Genomic DNA, 10,420 nt, shown 5'->3' with positions numbered 1-10,420 from the left:
GCATTTTTTAGGTCAACAGCTGCAAAAAACCTGCTTGCAAAACTCTGTTACTTTTTTGAAGAAGTAACTATATAATTAATGGCCCAACATTGGTCATTATATGCTGTATTTTGCAGACAGAGAGTTACAGGACTCTCTCCCAGACTACAGACTCATAATACAAGTCAGAGCTTTATAAAATAAAATTTAAAAAAAGAAAAGAAAAAGAAAAAGAAAGCTTTGTTTTCAAAATTGGAGTTCAAGTTATTTTTACTTCCAGTGTTAACATACTACATAAGTCATGAACAAGAATTTTTTAAATTTTCATTATAAGTGGGATAAAGCAGTTAATTAAAAGTAGTCTAACATAAATGCTGTAATTTGATTATTTTAATAAACCATGTAACTTGGATGGATTCGATGCTGGCCTGACCACAGTGCTCACATCTAATGTTGCTCACAGTGGTCCAAGGGACTGCTCAGGGAGTTTGTGTGTTCACTCAGACACATGAAAAATTAGAAGGAACATTGCCAGTAACTTAACATGCTTGTTTAAATTCCCCACAGATTTATTTTATTTTGCTAGTTTCATAGGAACATGGCACCATGTATACTGTGCAAAGATACTGAGCCGCCCCTCATTTCTTAGTATTTTGTTCGAAGGAGCCAGACTAGTTTTTTAAAGTGTTCTTGAACAATAGTTTTCCAGGCTTTCTGAAGGTTCTTCAAGGTTTTTCTCTGGATTTTTGCTTCTTTTTCACTCATTTTAAATTCAATCCCTGTACCTGATTATTTTCATGTGGTTGTTAAGCCATTTAAAACTAACCTGCTGAGTATTAATTGCTGTGGAATTATTTTAAATATGTTAAAATAATACAAGAACAAGAAAAAATTAAACAAAAGATACAAAAAATGTTATCATAATAATCTTAATAAACAACCTGTGCAAAAAGGAGAGAAAGTGGATGATTGGTTAAACCCACTATTAATATATAATCCTCTTCTTCCTGTTTGTGCTGTATGCTTTATTAAATCATACCTTAAAATTTGTTACATGTATTTGGTTTTATACCCTCAGTACACATCAAGAGATGCACATATTTACAGATATACACACACATACACTGAAAGCCCTGCTTCCTCCTGCAAAAACTTTGCACTGCATTTTAAACGGAGTCATGCTGGGACATGTTCTGTGCTCATTCTGTTCCACTACTTCACTCCACATACACACATGCAACATCTTTTGAGTTTTGCACAGATACAAGGATATTTTAAATGTAACTTTGAGCAAAAATGTGAAGGAAAAAAACATAATATTTTCAGGAAGTAGGTTGAACTAATTATGTATAAATCAATAAACGTCAAAATTCACTAGATTAGCGAATTTGAGTATTTCTGATTAATAATTGTTGTTCTCTTCATCCAGTATTATGGAATATCCTCATGAACCTATTATTAATTCAAGTATAAAAAAGGCACCAAACTAAGGGATGAACCTGTTGTGTCTACACATAACAGACAACTTAGTAAACAACTCATTTTAAACAGTGTCTTAAGGCACTTTGTTACTAGCAGGTGGTTACAAAAACACATAATTTGTTCCCATTCCTTTAGCCGAAGCTCCAAAAAATACCAAAGATAACACAGTTTGACAGACATAAAATAGTGTTTTTGCTCTAACAACTTGATTCCCAAAGACCCGTTGGCACATCTCTGCATGGTGTGCAGCGTATCTTTAAAAAACTGAGAAAACTGGAGGACAAAATAAGAAGTGGCAGGCCTGACAAACTAACTACAGCAGATGAGCAACATCTGAAAGTCATGTTCTTAAAAAAATAGGAAAAAATCCAGCAAATACCTGACACAGGACCTGAAAGATGCATCTGGCTTCTAAATTGATCCATCTACTGTTTGTTGAAGAAATGGTCTCAGTGTGAAGAGTGGCTGGCAAGAAGGGAGAAAAGTACAGAAAATTACAGAAGAACTGGACTGAAAATCAGTGACAGCAGGTCTTATGGAGTGATGAGTGCAATTTAGAAAATTTTAGTTCAAATCATCATCAATATGTACAGATGAGCTCAGGAGAGAGGATCAACAGTGAGTTCAAAGAAGACCTCAGGATGTCCTTCGAGAAGCCTGGAGAACTGAGATTATCTGTTTTTTAAAAGTTTTTAAAATGTACTTCAGGTAATTAAAATATGTCAACCCCTGGTTTTAGTTTTTACACAAGTTTAGATCTATCAGAGAACTGGAAGTGCTGGTGGATGAACAGCTGAACGAAAGCACAGTCTGTAGCTTCAGTTAAATGGCTACTGACTGTAGCTTTATATTTCTATTGGACAAGCACTTGTGTCCACAGTGATGATTACTACTACTACAACACACAAATCTGACCCTCTCATTACAACACTATGCTCTGAAACATTAATATTACTTTGCCATGTACTACCCACCAAAACACTCACTTATGAGTGAAGCAATGATACCACTCCAGAGCAGCAGCCTACCTTATCAGGATGCTATACCGTAAAAACAGGAACTCAGAGCACCAGCCTAGTCTTCAAACTCCCCAGACCTAATCCATAGAGACTTGTGGGATACAAGTCTCTATGGAGGACCCAAGTTCCATGACCACAGGACACCCCCAACGGTCCTGTGTCCATACCCTGATGGATCACAGCTGTTCTGGAGGCGCGAGGTGGACCCACACAATATTAGGCAGGTGGTCGCAAAGAAGCTGATGGGTTTATGCCTTATGAAGAAGAAAGAAGAAGCATTCATGAGGGTAAGCCATGTGGAGAAGTTGAATAGATAATGACTCCCTTTTGTGGTTTATCGAGTCATTATCTTGAAGGGGGAAAAAGGCAGGATTTATCCAAAGAAAAGGTCATAACGGAGTTCATCATTAGGATTCCCTGAGGGGTCTGTGTAACAGTAATCCATCAAGATGCTGCACCTGCAAAGAGACAAAACTGTGAGATGGGATGAAGGATAGAGATCCAACTGCACATGAGAACGCTGCAGACTGGCGCCTTCATGTAGAATAATAACATAATGGCATAATGAATGTAGGCAAAACAAAGAAAAAAGAAGTAAATATGTAAAAGTGATAGTGGAAAAGATTCTGTTGAGACCTGCAGTATATCAAAAATATTATCTTTACTTCACACATATAAGCAACATTTATAAAACATAAGATATTAAGGAGGAAACAGTGAACTAGAGATCATTGTGTGATTGGATTACACCAGTTTTAGCTCATTTATTGGGAAGTACTCAAGGGTAGGACCACACCCATTTATGAGCTTGACCTTGATCGCTGTATCTGACACGTTTGTGATGGACAAATAAGGTAGACCCTGATTATTCTGTTTTTTGGGGGGCCAATTCAAAGAAATCTAATATAAATAGATCAGCTATATTCTGTCTTAAATTCATATTATTTTACTTTCTCTGAAATACCCATAGTGCATTTTCCTGCGTTATTTAAAAATAATACAATGTCTGCACACTGGTGCTGATAAATCAGTGATAGACCATAAGAAGCCCATCAGTATGTCCACTGAATTCTATTATAAACACAGGTGAATACTCATTACCACATTTGTGGCTGCTCTGACTGTATCCAAGGCCACATTTTTTGCCACACACACACACAATCCCGACACAGACACACACACATTTTTTATACTTTTTTTTTTCTATGTTTGTATTGTTCAAACCCATGGATACACAGATGTTCAGACCAAGGTCAGCATTGGCTATAGTCAACTAGTTATCTAATTAGTAATAAATTTACTGCTCATGAAAAGTGTCAGAATGTCCATATACACAGACGTACATGCTTAATCCCTCAGATGTAATAGGTTGTTTCATTTTCACGGGCTTCATCAATGTTTTAGGAAATGTTTTAAACTAAAATAAATTTAAATCCTCAGAGCTTTGAGAGAGGTGAGTGAGTGAACCTGCATTATTATCAGCTGATCATAGATGGGTTGCTTATCACAGAAGTAGTTCAACAGAAGTAGAGAGATGAGGAGGTAAATACCACTTTTGTATATCTTTGGTGACAATTTTGTGAAATGACAGTCAAGAAGAGCTAAGACTGAAAAAAAATGCAGCTAGCCTGTCGAAAGGTAATCTGTATCTATCTGGTTGTGGTTTAAAATTTCTGTTAGTGTGCGTTTGAAAAAACAAGTCTCTTAAACTTCAGAGTGAATTCTTAGCTTCAGAAGTGCTCTTTAAGTGATCTATTTACTTTCAAACAAAGCAAAGCTACATATATTCAGTTGCAGGCAACATCAGACATCAACAGCTAATCATTGGAGATGCATAACACAGACACAAACGCACACAGAACACACACACACATGCATACACATATATAAACCACAGTTTTGATACATGTGGAATTTCCAGCAGATAGCAACAGCAGTTAGAGGGAGCATGAGAAAATAAAGAAGTGTCAGGGACTGAGTGGTCCCAGTAGGAGTATTAGGAGCTGTAACCCAGAAACTTGAACAGTGTCTCCAGCAGATCCCAGGGGCAACATCACCGGTCTCTGTCCAGAAGAGCATAATCCTAGGAACAGGTTAGAGCGCACCGAAACCTCAAACACTCAGAATAGACACTTTTTTTTTAATCTTAAAATGATTATTTTACTTGTCTTTTTTTTTTTTTAGTTTTATTGTTTTTATTTTAAAATCAGAATTTATATCCACCACAAACGTATATTTAAAACTTGAATGCAAACAGAAACTGGAAGCTGAATTCAAAAACAGATCAAGAAATCCACCTGCTTGAATTCACTCACTATTTCCTTTTGATATTGTACAGGGTTTGAATACTATAACATTTCACAGGAAAACAAAGACCAAAAAAACAATGGCGTCTCTAATCTGTGATTTGATACATATACTGGTTACAAAAATGGAAAGAAAGAGAAAAAATATGGAGTCATTAAATGCAACATTTTCTAAACACGATTATTATGCAAACCCACAAAAGATGAAACATTCTGAGGTATTGAACGCAATAAATATACAACACCTTAAATGATACACATGTTGCACAACATGCAGATGTTTATTTAAAGCTTGGATTCCAAACACCTGAGGCTGCAGTTGTCGCGGGGGGGCGGGGCTTCAGCAGGAAGTGGAGCAACAGCAGGAAGAAGCACACACTGACCACACTCAGGATGACCACACCTGAGATCAGAGCACTGGTCACTGGGTTCATTGAATGGGAGAGATCTCCAGAGGCTGGAAGATGGAAAGGGAAAGAAACTGAAAACAAGCTCTCGGATGAGGTTTTTACCACGAGCTGAGCCCGAGTCTTTCCCTTGCAGGAACAGAAGAGGGTTTGCTGTAAACAGTCATTTCAAAGGGAATCTGCTGTCATGATAGTTTACAACACTTTTATGTTTCACAACATTGCGTAATGGCACTTACCGAGCTGGGAGTTGTTGACGGGAGTTTCATCTGTAAAGCAATTTTTAAAGCGCTTATTGGATTCATTTTTACTTCAGCAGTCCTAATTGAAATCAGCTTTAAATTAGCAGTTTGACATTTCAGGCTGTTGCTTCTTATTTTGACTGGATTGCTGCACTCTCAGCATGAAAGCAAAGCAGCATGTCTCTCAAAACTATTCCAGTAAAAGTGGGTTTATAGTTCATACCACTCCTGGTGATGATTGGACCGGCAGAGAGGATGGCGTTCCCTGATGCTGCTGCCATGGAATCAGGGGTCTCCTCTTCCCTTTTGCGCCGCCGCCCACAGATCTGCCAATCACATCGTCAGATTTCAGTCCTCAGTGAGGTGAGGAAACAGGTGGTGAGTCACAAACGGAGATTTTCACTCTTACAGGCATTAACATGATGCAGTCATCGGCCCGGCAAAGCTTGGTGACGCAGTGCAAAAACACAGTCGACATCTTCTGGTGCCTATGTTTAACAAAACGGAAAACCTCAAAGGAAAAACGGCCCATCTGGCTCTTCCCGTTCTCCAAAACTGTCGTCTGGGGATCTTTATAGCAACTGTATGGAAGCAGACCCAGCAGAAATGCTAGATTTAATGTCTATGAGTACCCTTAAGAACTCTTTAGGAAGAGAAAACGTGGCATTCAATGAGGATAAGCCATGTGGAGAACCTGAATAGGTAATGACTCCCTTTTGTGGTATCGAGTCATTATCTTGAAGCAGAAAAAAAACACGAGATTTACCCAAAGAAAAGGTCATAGCGGAGTTCATCATTAGGATTCCCTGAGGGGGTTGTGTAACAGTAGTCCATCAAAATGTTCCACCTGCAAAGAGACAAAACTGTGAGATGGGATGGAGGATAGAGATCCAACTGCACATGAGAAAACTGCAGCCTGGCGCCTTCATGAAGAATAATAACATAATAGCATAATGAATGTAGGCAAAGCAAAGAAAAGAGGAGTAAATCTGTAAAAATGATAGCGGGAAAGATGCTGTGGAGAACTATATTTAAAATATCCTTTCTGCTGCAGTAATAGGTTTGTTATGGTAAAGAGTCTTGCACATCTATGACGTGAAAATTATGGAAATTCAATAGTGAATAGCTGGGTTTTGTGCGGTACCGTTTGTCTAAGTTTGTGGCTTTCACAGCAGCAAATACTCTGGTTTTCAGAGCCAGTCCAGCCATGGGGATAGAGAGAGGCTGATTGTATGCTGAATCCTGGAGAAAAAAGAAAAAGAAAAGTTGATTGTTCTCTCAAAATGTGGCATAAAGCAAATGAAGACATTGAATCAGTCTTTACATAGCTGGTGTTATTCTATAGTTTTGCTATTTTTCTGCTGTCCAGAGCAATTTTTGCACAGGTCTGTAGCCAAACAAGCATATGTGACATTAATTGTTAAAGAAGGAGCACAATTATATGCAACACGGTGATTATGTTGTTTAAAGTAAGTACAGAGTATTCTAAGCAGTGTGATTTTAAACAGGATTACATCGCAAACCTTTTGTGGAATATTGTTGTTGGTGGAAAAATACATGGGCTATTACAGAAAACCAACTTTTGTTGTTTTCATGGAGTTAGTTGGAAACAGTGAAAATACTCAGCACTGATTATTAAAAGACATTAAAAGATGTTATATGAACATCGAACTGAGGCACTAAAACAAACCAAACATGCTCATCCAGTCATGTGCCAGTTCTAATGTCTATTTTGTTTCATATGAATTCCTCTGCACCTCTTAAGCTAGAAATGGAAATATATTTTTATTCCAGCGCTGCTTTGTACTCACATTGTACAGGATCATACTGAGCGTGCTCACAAAAGTACCGTTGCTGTCTTTGACAGACACAGCTGCAGAGGATCTGTGGAGAGACGGAGCCTTTGTGAGCCTTGGCTTAATAAATAACATTTCGGGAGCAGAGGTTTCGATTTAGTACAGTTATAAATCAGCTGCGCTTTTATTTATATACTTGTCTGATTTACGAATGTCAGAGAATAATATATGTGAATAATAGATGTGAATAATAAAATTAATGGTTTGAAAAAATACTGTGAGGCACAAAGTCACTGAAGCTTTTAAACTGGGAATTTAATTGTTAGCACCGTTTTTGAAAGCTATAAGTGAATCTAATTAAATGAATATATCTTAAAGCCAGCCTTTCAGGATTAACTCTGCAAAGCAACTCCTGCAAGGTGCAGCTCTCTTTTGGACACTGATGGATGCTTTGGCAGAAACTCACGATGCCAGCTGTGAGTTATTGACCAGGTACTCCAGCGGGTAGCTGCAACTGAATTTATACAACAAACCAGGCAGATAGCTGATTATAGTTGGTGGGTCAGGGGTGTCGATGTAGCCTGATATATTCCCAATTTGTACAAGAGACATGTTCCCATAGGCAGTGGGCCCGTAGGCTGTGCTGACCTGCAGAGAGAAACATCAGCCAGTCACTTTGCTCCAACGTCAATACACAACATGATGAAGCTGATTATTGATTAGAATAAAGCCATGCGCAGTGCTCGAGTATTCTTTACCACCAGACTGTTGCCGCAGGCCTCCAAAGTGCTGAGGCTGATGCTGAACAGAAGTGCTGTGGGGAAAGTGTTGTTGTTGATGAAGCCGCGACACTGGGCTTCGCTGTGATGGCCGTTGAGGGCCAAATCTGCGTCGGTGTAGCCGGAGAAGAGAACAGGACAGAAGTTGATCTTCAAAGTGATGGTCTGAACCCCGCAGTACACGCTGATGTCCCTTTCACCTGGAGGAAGGCGGGAGACGAAGGTTCAGAGAGAAAAGTTGGCAATGTAATATTTGAAATCAAGATAAAAATCAAGACATGCCGGTTCATGCAAGGCAGAAGTTACACATTTTTCTAATTAAGACTTTTATTCACTTTTGTACAGGAATTTTAAAGTATGAAATTACTAACCGAGCTCTGTGGAGGCAAAATCAGTCAGGTAAATCAATCTAGTGTAATTTTGTAGATCATAGCAGGAGATTGCCTCAAAATGTCTGTATCCAGGAAATGTTTGTCATAATAGGGCCATAAACATTGTAATTAAAATATTCAATGCATTAAATTATTTATGTGGTTCACATGTTTTTTTAACTATAAATGAAGCTTCCAGCTTAGATAGGCAGAAAGGTATTTTGATGATCTATCTAAATATAAAGATATAACTTTATCGTCCTCAATATTAACTCTCAATAAGGAAATAAACGTTATTAGAAACGCCATCAGTAAAAAAAGCTTCACCCTACCAGAACTATTTGTGCTCATTTTAATGTGGCTGCTACTTTTGCTGCTCATAGATCTATCGTGTTCCACACCTGTTGGCAGACGTGTGTGGACGGCAAAGAGAGAACCTGCTGGGGAGGATTCTCACCTGGAAACCTGCTGTGGTAGTTGGCATCGCAGTTGTATCCATTAAACTGTGTGGAGACTGACGCGGCGTTACTCAGGAGCAGGAAGATAAAACCCATTCGTGTCATTTCCGCGCCTAAGAGAGGTTTGTCCGCTGTCATCTTCAGAAGGTCACCACTGCATTAGCCACATTCCTCAGGTACGTGTTAAGAAACAGCACTTATCTCAAAATTAGATGTTCAAAAACAATGCCTGTTGTTTCCTGACTGCTCCACGGTTTGACCTCTATCAAAGTAGTTCAGCCTTCTTTCCCCACGTCCCCTAATCCTTCTTGTTCTGCTCCCCCTGCACCCTTTTACCTCAGTTGCTCATGTTGGTCTAATGCCTCCATTACCCAACCCCTTTTAAACTGAGGTCACCCCTCTTTGCGGCTCATTTCATCCCACCCCCCCAACCCCACAACCCCCCCTCCGTCCACCCCCACATCTATTATTTTTCCACACCTGTTTACCTGTCTCCTGCCTTTTCCAAAGTAATTGGCTGGAACCCCTCTTCACCTGGTTAGCGATGAGAGAAAAGTTCAACTCTGTGGCATGCAGCTCTAGTGGCACAGAGTACCTAAACTAAACACAGCGTCAGCCTCACATGTATCTCTTGTGTGTGCACAGATGACAAAGATACCTCGACAAAAACCAGCTGCGGTGCAGAATATGGGAAACTCCATCAGATCTGAATGGACTGGACAAATCTTTTCACCATGCCAAGAAACCTGAGCGTACTCAGAGGGTTTCCACTCATCTCTCCACAGTCTGATCTCTGTCTGTCAGATCACACAAACGGCGAGCCTCAGCAGGGGGGGCCCAGCTCAGGAATTATGCTGTCATCGGCTCCTGCTGCGGCCCACATTCACATCAACATAAAAGTCAACTCACGGTCTGATGCAGGGCTGTGTGTGGGTAATTGTGATGCACAAGACATCACTTAGAGTAAAGGCATTCAGTGGTACAGCTACGGCACAGTGCTTTCAGCATTGCAGAAGGAAAAAGTGGACTCTAGCATGTGCTTTTATGCCGTGTTTCTCTGCCTCGAGATAACCCGCTCACCTTGGATTTTACTGCAGTCCATCTAACAAAACATTATTATGTCGCACTTGTAGCATAACACAAAAAAACTTCTTCTTCTGAAGTTCCTTGACCTTTTAAAATGATCTACTCAAATTTAAAGAGGTGTAAGAGAGTGTTGCTTGAGTCTTCTGTGATGCTGCTGAGCTCAGTCCAAGCCTGTGGAAAGCATGAATTTATACAAATGGGTCACAAATATGGAAAAACAACTTAAAATATGTATAATTTTTCACGACAGCTGTAACTACAGCATTTTTTGGGAAATATTTTGATTATTGGATTTGGTGTTTAGTGGGTATTGGCAGCAGATCTGCCCATTTTCACCGTTATCGAGGAACATTTCACTCTGTGCAAATATGCAGCTCACTTTGTCCTAATGTTTATGTGGATATAAATAAAGGAACTCAATAAGCTTTACAATATGTTTTATTTTTCAGAATGCTCGGTTTTGATGCATTCATGGAATTGGTTAATAGGAAAGTT

General features: G+C 39.2%; 1 protein-coding gene across 1 annotated transcript; it reads right to left on the bottom strand.

Annotated features, from left to right (window-relative positions):
- Positions 1-4,613: 4,613 nt before the first annotated feature.
- Positions 4,614-9,195, bottom strand: zpld1b (zona pellucida-like domain containing 1b). The gene is made up of 10 exons (XM_026193083.2): positions 8,839-9,195; positions 7,990-8,210; positions 7,698-7,879; positions 7,247-7,319; positions 6,580-6,677; positions 6,202-6,282; positions 5,845-6,016; positions 5,659-5,761; positions 5,433-5,462; positions 4,614-5,243 (listed from the first exon to the last, which is right to left on the bottom strand). The coding sequence occupies exons 1-10, from the start codon at positions 8,975-8,977 to the stop codon at positions 5,068-5,070; spliced, it is 1,275 nt and encodes a 424-aa protein (XP_026048868.2). The 5' UTR covers positions 8,978-9,195; the 3' UTR covers positions 4,614-5,067.
- Positions 9,196-10,420: the final 1,225 nt, after the last annotated feature.

Source organism: Astatotilapia calliptera, chromosome 14, assembly GCF_964374335.1.
Source record: "Astatotilapia calliptera chromosome 14, fAstCal68.1, whole genome shotgun sequence".
Taxonomy (NCBI): domain Eukaryota; kingdom Metazoa; phylum Chordata; class Actinopteri; order Cichliformes; family Cichlidae; genus Astatotilapia; species Astatotilapia calliptera.
The sequence above is the reverse complement of the archived record's forward strand: the minus strand, read 5'-3'. Positions and strand labels throughout refer to the sequence as shown.